Source organism: Lichenostomus cassidix, chromosome 1 (assembly GCF_008360975.1).
Source record: "Lichenostomus cassidix isolate B80296 chromosome 1, HeHo_3.0, whole genome shotgun sequence".
Lineage (NCBI taxonomy): Eukaryota > Metazoa > Chordata > Aves > Passeriformes > Meliphagidae > Lichenostomus > Lichenostomus cassidix.
This window is the reverse complement of record NC_139479.1, coordinates 7,103,124-7,115,855: the sequence shown is the minus strand read 5'-3', so window position 1 is coordinate 7,115,855 and position 12,732 is coordinate 7,103,124. Positions and strand designations below refer to the sequence as shown.

At 41.2% G+C, this 12,732-nt stretch overlaps 1 protein-coding gene and 1 long non-coding RNA gene across 3 annotated transcripts in view; one reads left to right on the top strand and one right to left on the bottom strand.

The window, feature by feature from the left end:
* The window catches only part of MED14 (mediator complex subunit 14), a 34,320-nt gene extending 23,199 nt beyond the window's left edge, over positions 1-11,121 (bottom strand). The window contains exons 1-8 of one of the 2 annotated variants that reach the window (XM_085048966.1): positions 10,753-11,121; positions 9,402-9,428; positions 4,970-5,075; positions 4,183-4,356; positions 3,632-3,761; positions 1,799-1,927; positions 1,321-1,428; positions 323-455 (exon numbers count right to left, since the gene is read on the bottom strand). In XM_085048966.1, the coding sequence (XP_084905092.1) occupies positions 323-455; positions 1,321-1,428; positions 1,799-1,927; positions 3,632-3,761; positions 4,183-4,356; positions 4,970-5,075; positions 9,402-9,428; positions 10,753-10,928 (983 nt within the window). In that variant the 5' untranslated portion in view covers positions 10,929-11,121. The remainder of the gene's footprint in view (positions 1-322; positions 456-1,320; positions 1,429-1,798; positions 1,928-3,631; positions 3,762-4,182; positions 4,357-4,969; positions 5,076-9,401; positions 9,429-10,752) is intronic. The other variant, XM_085048956.1, reaches the window with a different exon arrangement.
* Positions 11,122-11,320: 199 nt separating this feature from the next.
* Positions 11,321-12,460, top strand: LOC146444150 (uncharacterized). The gene is made up of 2 exons (XR_014851762.1): positions 11,321-12,118; positions 12,224-12,460. It is a non-coding gene; the product is annotated as an uncharacterized LOC146444150 (long non-coding RNA).
* Positions 12,461-12,732: the final 272 nt, after the last annotated feature.

Genomic DNA, 12,732 nt, shown 5'->3' with positions numbered 1-12,732 from the left:
CACTTGGATTGCTTTTTATAATTTTATCTAGTGCCAGTCAAGCAATAAATACAGTAAAAGACTGACAAATAACTAATTAATTTTTAGACATCTGTGTAAATACAAAGTCATTTATAACTGTATCCATTGCTCTTCTGTACATTAAAGTGCAACCTTTACTTATTTGCAAATCAAGCAACACGTGTAGATACTTAATTACAAGAATTTAGGAGTCTCACGTCAAAAAGAAAGAAAAATTCTGAAAATTATGGCTCAAGCTTGGTAAATATAATCCCTCCTGTTATTTTATTGTTTGCTAACAGTCCTTTTGAAATTAACTTACTTCCAAACAGAGAGTGACAGACATTTCCCTGCATGGTACCGCTCCACTTGCACAAGGTCACCCCAGCGCTCTCGGATCAGCATTAGTGTTTGTGAATGCAAGACTTCCAGCTGAAGAGCCAGGCAGAAGGAGTCTAACGCATGGAGTTAAGAAAATATAAAATGTCCAAAAAGTATGTACACTACACAGACCTGTTTCTGCACACTACATCAATCCATTTGTCACTTATGTCAGGCAAGACGCTGTCTGAAAACACACTAATGTACTAATGCAGAGATAAAGACACATAAACAGCACCACATATTTCTCAAAGGGCTTTTCTTTTTTTTTTTTTGTGGTTTTCTAAACCCTATACTAGGACAGGCTGTAAGACAAGGGAGTCACAATAGCCTCGTTTTACAGATTTCTAGCTGTCCTCATCTTTCATGGAAAAGATGATTACTAACAAAGAAATTCAATTCACCCTTTAGTTACCACTAACCCCATCTCCCACGTGACTCTCTCTGCAGAAACAGTTTCATTGAAATCCATTTCACATTGTCAAGCAATCTGCCCTTTGCAAGGGGAAAATCACTGCAGAGATAATGAGTATCTCCTCTCATTATTCACACAGCTACAATAGAGTTAACACACCCTCATCAACTGCACTTTACTGCAGTTCTGGGTTGCAAGAACTGTCAGCTCCCAGAACTTCCAAGTGAGCTCTGTATTTCATCTCCAAAATTAGCTGCTGCTGCTGCACTGACTTACCACACAACCTGCTGCCTTGAATACCTCACCTTCACCTTTGCTGATTTAGTGAGTAGAATTAAATTTGACATGCAGGCACATAAGAATTACTGCTTCCAAGGCCAAAATTTACTTCAAGGCCACCATAACTCCATGTCCAGACACTTCCCCCAAACTTAACAGGGAATTCATCTTTCTTGACCTCCAGCTACTGAGAAGAGCAAGGCTACATGAAACACCCAATTCAGAAGCCCCTTTCAGAAGGATACGCAAACAGTTGTACATGTCCTGAAGTGGCTTTTCATCAGCAAACAGCCGGGACTGGACCAACTGATGGATGAAATTGATCTGCATGCTGTGAACCAAGGCTCGACCATCTTTTGTAAATGAAAAAAAAAAAACACATTAACCATCAGGAAACTAGATATTTAAAATAATAATAAATTAAGAAATTAAAAATAAAAAAGATACAGCTGTATCAAGCAATTTCCATACCAGGTTTTGTAACAAAACAACACAATCCTTCGTTTACTCTGGAAATTTCATTCACTCTACTACATTGTCACAGTATAGCATTGTTAAGGTATTAAAAGCCTATAAAGCAAAGTCAAAACAGGACAAGCATATATAACTTCATTCTCTTAAGTGGTGATACGCAAAAGACCAACTATAAACAAGACTTATACGGTGTCAGAGACAAATATCATGTTGAAAACAAAGTGTAAAGGCTTGATTTTTTTTCTTTACCACCAGTTTCCTTGTCTTCAACCAAAATTTCCAGCTTGAGAAGGCGCCAGGGGATGTCAGGATCATCACCCATCACTGTCAGGGTGGCCTCAAACTCACCCTCAACTCGGAACTTCACACGGCCATTGGCTGAGGAAGACAAGAATGTTTTATTTCACTCAGTCTCCTAAGATGCCTCAAAGTAACAGTGTGGTAGCTCCTGGCACTAATAATGGATTACTTCCCTATAATTTCTGCTCTGTTGCTTATGTTTCCATGCAACTCTGAACATTTTACAGTCTGCAACAGACCCAATGTCAATAAGCAGCACAGACAGATGTACAAACTGTCCTGAAGTTAACTTGCTTAATCTGATAACTTGTTAACACTGAGCTGACTACCAGCCTGACAAACAAAACATCTGGCTGAAATATTCCTATTCTTTGCTACTACCAACAATGAATGCTTTCAGCAATATTCAAATGACATACAGAACATGGATCTCAGCCCAGACTGAAATCTAGCCCTGAAAACACATCTCACTGCAAAGCATTTATTTAATATTATAATATTACAAATCTATTTTTATGTGAGGAAGATAATCTTTGGCAGAATTTATATATATACACAACAAGCAAAGTTGCACACTATTTATCTAATTGACATGTACATCCTCACACCTCTGTGAGCACTGTTATGTTTCAAGATTTGGGGGCAAGGACTTTAAAACTATGCAAGCAAGGTCATAAAAAGAATAAGAGGCAGAGCAAACAAGTAAGTACAAGTCCTTACTCTAACCTGTAGGTCAACCTTCTTCTCAGTCATTTAACAAACTATGTCATACACCTTTACAATTATAGACATAGAGAAATAGTCCTGCAAAAATTTTAACCATTTAATTTGTGAAGTTTCATTTTCAAGAGCATCCCAGACATGCTCTTAAACCAGACTCCAAACCAGAAACTTATAGTCAATGGAATGTTTAGTTAACCTAAAACTCGCAAGAGCTCAGATATTTTATCCATATTATCCATACATTATGCATTTATACTTCCATTAGTTAAAAATGCCTCTAACACCGACAGTGCAAGCACTAACACAGGGACTAGAGAAAACTAGCACTAAGATTCTTCAGAAACATTTCTGATCTAGGTCTGTGGGGAATGGTTTACAAATGGCTAACCTTGTCTTGGTTAAAAGCATGGACTAGGTCAATGCCCACCCTATTCCCTCTGATTCTGCAATAACCTAGTCCAGTTTATAGCCATCTTTCCTGTAAAAAAGGTTGTCTTAATGTTTGCCACTACTTGTGCTAAATGAAAACACAGATCTCAAAACAGTTTAAGAGATCTGGCACTGCGGTGAGCCACTGAACAAAAGGCATGCATAAATAGGAACAAATTCTGTGCCTGAACATGAATATCAAAACAGCTTAAAAAAGCAACATTAGGGTGACTTGTTTAAACTCAAGTTCAAAGAGTTTCTGCAGAAAGACCTAACAGTTTAACTAAGTTGCATTTTAAAATTAAATTAAGATGAAGTAGTCCAATGACTGTTTCATAAAACACTGGCTGAAAGAGCAAGACAATGTTTAAAACCTTTTGGCATTACCTGCACAGGATTTCTTCTTTAAAGTAAATAATATTTCAGCAATATTATCAATGCCCTCATTTTTCAAACAGGGAAAAAACCATGTATTTTGATGTCATACAGAGACAGGATCCCAGTCTTAATAGATGAAGCATCCTTAATAATCTCACTTAAGATATCTCTTAGCCTTGATTTAGCATTAAAACAACAATTTTAAATCAGCCTGCAACAATGTATCCTTCAAGAAGTAATTCCAGCTCTTACCAACTGTAAGATTTGCCAGCTGTGGAGGGAGATCTGTAGTCACGAGTCGATGGCGAAGGATCTGGTTTAGCTGATGCAGTGTGGTTTGCTTCTCACTCTTTGTTATTGGGTCAGGAGGGATTATTTTATCCTGTTACAATAAACACAAACAAGTCTACACATCTCAAACACGTATAACACATTGAGAGCAGCAATAGTGAAAACCAACCAGACCAGAAGTCTGAAAATATAAATATGACAGGCCATTGCCCAGTGAAATTTTATATCTCACACTCAGACTTGCTTTCTAACTGATAACATTTTACCCAAAACTGACCACTGAATAAAATCACTAAATTTGGTGGAACTAAATAAATGGATGGAACGTTTTACTGGGAAAGAGTAACTTGTTCAAACAGGAAGTGTTCTGCATGAGAAACTGACACTACAGAGACTTGGCACTAGGCCTGTATTGAGCTACACTTCCATCTGCACACACACAGTTTGATTCCCGTGTACTTGATGCTCTACAGGGGATTCCCACACTCCCCAGACATGGCAGAGTTATTTACCCTAATGCAGGTGGGCAGCCGAGGGTAGGATCCAGTTGTCAGAACATCAATTGCATATGGGATGGCAAAGCTGGGCAGCCGAGCATGAACCAAAGCATCTCGAGCCAGCGATGCCAGACGATCAGCAGTGTCCACAAACAGGATGGCTTGCTGATCTAAGAAACTGGATATCATCTGCAGAGTACAAGGAGTTAAAAAAAAAAAAGATAGATGTGTCCAAAAAATGCACAGATCAATAGTCCTTTATATTCAGGTTATCTGTCACTTCCAATTCAGGTAACCACATTTACAAAACAAAGAAAGAATGAATATTCTGGTCACTTCCTACATTCACCGCAAGGACACTTAAAATCCACATGCCATTCTTGATGCTGTGGGGGATCTGTACAGCCTCTCAGCTCTTTATCTACCTGCTGATTGCTACTGGAATGCAACCATACTTGTTTGTAATCACCAGGAGCTTGTTTTTTTGCAACGTTCTGGACTTTATTCTTATTTATCCAAGATGAGGATGAAAGCGATAATGAGAGCTAACACACTCAGATCACCATTTTCCCTGTCCTGTTACCTTAACCCAAAGCATTCCTGAAACTATGTGCAGACAAGCCTTTCATTTTATGCCACCGATGAGTTTTTGGGATCATGAACTGTTAAAAAACGAGACCATACAATTTCTAGACAGGAATTAAAAACAAAAAAAATCTTTAGTAAAAAGAAGTCAGGGTGTAGCAATATCCCATATCCCTCAGAGATTGTTTCATGCCAGACTCTTGTCTCTCTGACTTACCGCACACTTTTCCACCTTCCCAGCATTATTAGCCCACTTGACCAAGGCTAACAAACGAACAAACAGCTGACGAGTGCGACTTGCAAACTGCACTATCTCTATTTTTCTGGAAAAAAACAAATGTACATTAAGCCAGTGCTCAGATATATAATAAAACCATAATTTTAACTGTGTGCCAATTAAAAAAAAACAGAGCTGTAATGGTAACTTTTAATTGTGTTAATGCAGGCATCAGTAATATGTGGCTTGTTTGACTAAGAGGCTGGGGGGAAAAAGGTCTCTGTTGTGAATACCTAACAACATACATGGATTCTAACAAATCAAGACTGTCTGGGGAAACAAAAAGCATATTCAAAAAAATTAATCACTGACTGTAAGAGAAATGATTCCATACTGAACTCACATAAATTATCTTTACACCTTTAATGGGATTTTCTCAAGGCTTAAGATTAAGTTTAAAGTAGGGAACATACCCAAGGGTCACAGGACCTGACAGTAACATTACACTTACATTCACTGTAAATAGATAGATAAATAAATAAATAAGATACTAAACAAAATATCATTCTAGCATTTTTACAACAACTTTACATAGTATTTTACAATATGGAAATAGGGTGGTGGTGGGGAAGACCACAAAACCCCCACTCTTTAACTTTCCTCTCCATTCCTGCCTTGCAAAGAAATTGAGATAAGAACTTACTGACTCACAGAATTACTCCCACCATTCTTTGTTGGAGATAGTCAAAATGAAGGAGTGTAAGTCTGCACGTCTTTAGGGTTGTTTTTTGTAAAAGAGAATGCAATAGGGGCACAGGCAGATTTTCATGCTTCATTACATATCTACATTATAGATGCATCAGGCAAGACACACAGGTCTACAGTGTAGATCTGTAATACCATACCCTCTGAAATACCACTTCATCAACTGTTTATAGAGGTCTGCCTCCCTTTCTACGTGTTCCATTTACTAATTTCATCATGGCTTTTTCTACTTAGTTTGAAAAAAAACCCCAAACTTAAGCTGTTTCCCTGATACTGTTTTCTAAAGTAACAGAAGCATTTGGACAAAAAGAACATTAATTAGTGCACAAGATATTGACCTCTACCAAACAGAAGCTGCACCTCCTTCTGATTCCAATCTGTAAAACACAAACTCATAACACAGAGAGAGCCTGATTCTGCTGAGAGTGCTGGTGTAATGAGGTTAACTCTTTTGGGCAAGTAAAGCATAATCTGCTTGTAGCAGATGAACATATAAGGCCAGAAGCACAACTAATACCATCTGGTCTTGTTTCTTCCATTACACACTGTGAACCTCATCCAAGAACTTGGGCATTAAGCCAATAACTTCTCTGTGTTCTAGAGCACATGTTTTGGAATGGTATTCAGCCTGATATTAAGATTTCAAGTGGTGGACAAGCTGCTATACGTACACACTGCTCTAACAGTAACCACACTATGAAAACAAGATGTTGGGAATTTTGAAAGATTCAGAAAAAACTTTATGAGATTTGAAAGATGACTACAGTGAGACTTTAGAAAGCCAGTTATATCTCAGACAAAGTCCACATAAAAGTTGCTGAAATCTAGTAGTCATGTCAAACATCTATAGTGAAAACAGCATGACAGTGGGAAAAATTCAAATTGATGTTCTGTGACTGAAAACAAACAAAAAAACCCCACAACCCCCCAAAAGCACAATTTAATAACGAAAATGATTGACAAATCAAGAGAGAGTATTACAGTAACTGTTCCATGAACACCACTGAAATCAAGTTTGAGAAGACTTGTCACTTTGATTTGACAGACCCCTGCTTCTAGAACCACCACCATCACCCCTGAATGACAACTGCATTGGAAATTTACTTCTCTAATAAAACAAAAAAGGCCTTCAAATTTGCTGCATTGTCCTTCATTATAGGTACTTGACCGTATGATGGGCTACACAAAAATAAATATTCAAGGAAGATGAAACTTCAGGAAAGAGTTTATTTACAAAACAAGAAACAAAAATTAAAAATCTTTCTAACAACCATGTTGCTCACTGCATTTTTTACCCCTGGCCTTCATTGCTAAGTTTGGTTCTCAGGTTTCAGATCCTTCAGACCAATGGCTGAGTCTGGGGGAGTGAAGCATTAGCTACAATAGAATTAAATCAAGTTAAGGACCACTTAAGCAAGCTCAAGATACAAAAGTCCATTGGAGTGGATGGGTTGCATCCAAGGATTCTGAGGGAGCTAATCCATGCTACTGTAAAGTTGATCTCTATCATTTTCAAAACCCACAGTGAACAAACGTCTTGATGACAGCAAAAAGGCAAATACATGTCCTTCTTCAAGAAGGCAAAGGAGGATCTAGGGACCTGTAGGTCAGTTGGCCTAAGCTCAGTTAAAAAAAAAATTCATAGGACAAATCTTGCTCTAAATGATGTCCAGATAAATACCAAGCATGAAATTAGCCTGAAAACAACCATCAGAAATTTGTCAAGGGCAAACCACCCCGGATCAACAAATTGCCTTCTACAGGATAAACTGCTCTGTGATTAAGGGGAGGTCAGAAGATGCATTTACATTCACAGGAAACATGTGACATACAAGGATGGGTTGAGGAAGCTGAGTTTGCTCCTGCTTAAGAAGATCTGTAGCAAGATCCTACTGCCATCCTCAAATATCTAAAAGGGTATTGTAGGGAAGATGAAACCAGACTCTTATCAGAAATGCAGAAGGCCAGGGTACAACAGTTACAAACTAAACCAGTGAAAAACTAGTTAGACATGAGGAAAACAAAGAAACGCAGTGATGTGGTCAAAGACTGAAGTAGGTTATCCAGAAAAAGATAAAGATACTGTGCAAAACCCAGTCTCCATTACCAAGAAAGCCCCTGGATTTCCCCCAGAACTCAGCACTGTTAATTTTAATCCAACCACTTTACTGTAAGAGCTACTTATTCCTACAATTGATAACTAATAAACGACCCTGAAAAAAAAGCACTATATTATACTATGATGCATAATTTCTCATCAGTTTTTCTTATCACAGCATCTTTTAAACAGGCACTGTAGCACAAAACTTATATTTTACGTGAACTTCATTAGAGGATAACACCATCACATCTTCACCAGGGTATATATGCCATGTCACCAGGCTCCAGCTCCAAGAAACAGAGCTTGAAGCCCAACTACTGCAGCCTTTGCAGGTCTCAAAGATGGAAAAAATACAGATAATTAAGCTACGTTCCTACATATTTCCTCCAAGAGCTGGAAAGCCATTTCACCAAGAGAAGTTATAAGTCAAAGCTAACAAGGATGTGAACATGTAATTTCAAGACAATTTCAGTCATAGGACAGTCTTTGTTCATTGAAGGTTGTCCTTCTTTTCTCTGCAATCCATTAGGATTTAAATTGCTGCCCCAGACCCACGTGCCCAATAAAGCAGAATCTAACTCTAACTAGAATATCTAGATGGGAAAAGCTCCCCCATCACTACAAGGGAGCTCCAGACCCAAGTCAAAAGTAATTTCTTCAGTAAATAGTGTGATAATTAAAAACCCAAACCAAACCAAATCAAAATCCACACTGTTTCTCTTAATAACATACTATGCAGAAAGAAAAGGGGTACAAGTAATCATTCCAGGTTATGATTCCATGAAAATGGGATTAATTCCACACATTATGAGAGTTTTGGAAGGTTTGAGATAACAATCAATGATCATCCTGGTACACAGACTTCTTTATTAAGATTCTTAGGAATATCATAGCTCCTGTATCTCTCTAAAGAAATTTAGGTCAATTAATATTTCAACACAAATTAGGGGAACAATATTCTGACCAATTTAATAACATTTATAAAGAGAAACAAAAAAGTAAATGGATGTTTTTCATCTCAGCAGGGTGCTGTCCTGGTCTCTTACATTTGCTCTCTAATAATTTTCACACTTCAAAACCACATAGAATGGGAGCAGAAAACAGTGCCCAGGATAAGAAAGACCAGGAAACATAGAAAAATGCAGAGAAGAGGTCTTTACTGTGTAGTCATTGTTGAACTGCTTCTTTTGAAAACACATTTCTTTATCACACTAACTAGAATCTATTCAAATTCTCCAGTTCCCTTTCATGTCAGGTTTACTTTCAATTCATTGCTTCAATATTCATTAAGAGAAAAATGCCCCTAACAGAGTTCACCTACTATAACAGCAACAAAAAAAAGCCCAAACTACTATAAAACCAAACACCAAAAAAACCCAATACTGTCACTAATGCTGTGAAAAATCTTGAAACTATGTAATGACAGCAAGACAGGTCTTATTCTCTTGCATAAAATCTAAAATTAGGACAAAAAGACTTTGCTTAAACAATACTATACTAATCTTAATATCCAAAACAAAGTTCTGTATTTTAACATGCATTACAAATTCTCTTATCATAACTCACCTTTCCATATCAGTCTTTCTCGGCAATCTATATGAAAGAAGAGGGGAAAAAATGATGTATTATATGTTGATCTATTACACTTCAGACAACTAGAAATTTTGTTAGCAACCATCAAGTACAGAAACCTTTACACAACTATGAAGTATATAAAAATACCATGGGGCACCTGCCACTACCCTGTACCAGGCAAACTGGAACTGGTCAAATTCATTGAAAAGTTTGAGGAAGGGTGCTGAAATCAATTACTCTACACACACCACAAACATACAGGAAGGATTTCTTGACTGATGTTTTGGAAGTTTTTTCAAAGCAAACTAAAATTCTAAAATTCCTTGTCCTTTCCAGAGTTTGAACACTCTTAAGCTCACATCAGGTAAATTTCTGTTTGCACACTTACCAGACATGGCACTATACAAGAGCTATACCTATTTTTTCCCATTTGTTCTGTATGTCATTTCTTAAAACACACAGCTTCGCCACAAGAACCTCTACGGTTAAACAAAGTAAGAGGCAAACAAGTTTTTTCAGAGTCCAAATGCTTTCAGGTAAGTTTTTCTTGGCCCATAAACACTCCTTTGTTTTGCCACTTCAAACACAACAACATCAGCATAGCAGATCACTAAGTAAACGTAAGTAACTTATTTCCCAAAAATAATCAAATGGTATTTTAAAAGCTACAGAGATAAGTCAAGGAGTTGCAGCATATGAAAATACCTCAGTTTCAGACATTCCAGTTTGACTATTTTGATATCAGTACCAGCACTACAGTTGAGGTTTTTTGACAGTACTTTGGGGGCAAACTTAAGCATTTGAGCAGCTAATCTGCAGCTGCTCTTAGCTCTCAGAGTCATTTTCTTTGTTTATGACAGACCACTCAGCAGCTTTCACTGTACACAGCCTGATGCAAAGACCAACCCACCTACACAGGCATCTTCCCGGGTGGCAGAATGGGCAAGGGTATTTACAAGAGAGGACAGGAGGAATGGTTCAGATTGAAAGAGAGTAAGTTTAGATCAGACATTAGGAAAAAATTATTCCCTGAAGGTAGTGATGCACTGAAACAGGGAGAAGCTGGGGATGCTCCATCCCTGGAAATGTTCCAGGCCAGGCTGGATGGGGCTCTGACCAACCTGGGCCAGTGGAAGCTGTCCCTGCCCACGGCAGGGGGTTGGAACTGGATGATCTTTACGGTCCCTTCCAACCCAAACCATTGAATGAATGAGAAAGCACAACCACCTCCCCCACTCCAGCCCCGGATGAGCTCCGGGACAAATCCCGGCGAGGCCTCCGCATCCTGCCGGGATGCTGCGAGGCACCGCCAGCCGGGCACCGAGGGATTCGCGGCACTCACAGGTCGGCCAGCACGGTGAGCTCGGCGTAGGTGCGGTGCAGGAGGAAGTCGATGAGGGTGCTGAGGCGGTAGCCGGGGCTGGCGGCGGCTGTCACGGCGCCGGGGCCCGGCGGGGCCGGGGCTGACGCGGGGCCGGCCGGCACCAGCTGGGCGCTCTCCAGCTGCACCGGCGCCATGGCGGCGGCGGCGCCTCGGCCCCGGGCGGGAGCCGCGCGGCAGCCCGGGAATTAGTCCCGGCGGCGCCGGCACCGCGCCCGGCTCGCCCCGCACGGAGGGAGCGGGGAAGGGGCGGCGGGAGCGGGGCGGCTCCGCAGCGCTCAGAGCCCGCCGGGCGCAGGGGCCGCCGCCATGATGGGGCACGGAACCGGAAGCGAACGGGGAACCTTTCCGGGAAGTGCGGGCGGGGCGGGGCAGCGGCACGGGGAGACTCGGGACGGAGGGATGGCGGTGCGGGGGAGACACGGGATAGCGGGGTGGAGCCGCAGGGGACACACGGGATAGCGGGGTGGAGCCGCAGGGGAGACACGGGATAGCGGGGTGGCGCTGCACGGGAGAGACAGGGGACAGCGGGGTGGTGCTGCTATTGTGCCACCGCACCGCTGCTCCCGGGATGGCTCGGGCTGGGACGGACACCGTGCGCCATCTGCTCCCACCTCCCTGCTCGAACAGAGCCATCCCAGAGCACATGGCACAGGATTGTGTCCAGACGGTTCTGGAACATCTCCAGTGAGGGAGACTCCACACCCTGTCTGGGCAATGTGGCCCAGTGCTCGCTGCCTGCACGGGAAAAAGTGGTGGGACTTATGGGCTGGTGGAACTTCCTGTGCATCAGTTTGTGTCTGTTCCTCTTGTCCCATTGCTGGGCAGCAGGGAGCAGAGCCTGGTCCATCCCTGACCCCTCCCTGCAGACACTGACACACTGGGATGAGGTTCTGTTTCAGGTATCTCGAGGCTGAGCAGGCCCAGCTCCCTCAGCCTTTCCTCAGAGAGATGTTCCAGTCCCTTCAGCATCTTTGTCACCTCCGCTGGACTCACTCCAGGAGCTCCACATCTCTCCTGTGCTGAGGAGCCCCAAACTGGACACAGCACTCCAGGTGATCCTCACCAGGGCTGAGCAGAGGGACAGGATCACCTCCCTAACCCCATATCTGCCTGTGTTACAGAAATCCAGCGTGAAGATTACATAATCCACCAAATTATGGACTTGGTGCCTCCAAAGAGCCTTTGATTTGGCTCTTGGGGCTGTCAAGGTACAGTGGGCTCTGTCGGGCACCAAGTTGGCCAATTCCTTCCAAAAGACTCCAGAAACACAGCATTTGTGAGGGGTGTCCAGATGAGAAACACTAGTGGAACATCCTCATTTGAGGTAATTTTTAAAGAGAGGAAAGGGAGCTGTGAGCAGCAGAGTGTCCAGTGGGATCGGGTGATAAACACAAAGCATTGGGAACTTTTTCATGTTTTTGTCTTACAGATCAACTGTGACACCTCAGAAGGGAGGCAGAAGGAAGGTCTGTAAACAGCTGAAAATTGATGTGTTGTGTACTGGGTACCAAAGGGGACTGTGTCAGGAAACTATAAATCCTGGGTGTTTTGTGTCATGATTCACTCAAGTGTTAAATCATAAATTCTTGCCCTATGATTACAAAGAAATCCCTGAAATAAACACAATAAATACCCAACTCCTCCAAGTTTAATAAAAAGAAGGAAAGGTCCTATTTGTTTTGTACGAAGTGCAGACTTTTAAAAACCTCTCCTCTTACTCATATCTTTTCAGGAAAGTTAAATATTAAAGGAAACATTTTTCAATGTGGGAAGTGTGTAATCAGTTTAATAATAACAATAACTCATCCAGGTAGGAAGGGCAGTATTGCTGCAGCTGTGAGCCATGCCAGGTTTGTGGGCTGCTTCAGTCACAGTGAGATGAACCTTAGAGCTGGGGGTGGATGATGATCGTTGGCTGGGAATTTTTTACTCCTAAAT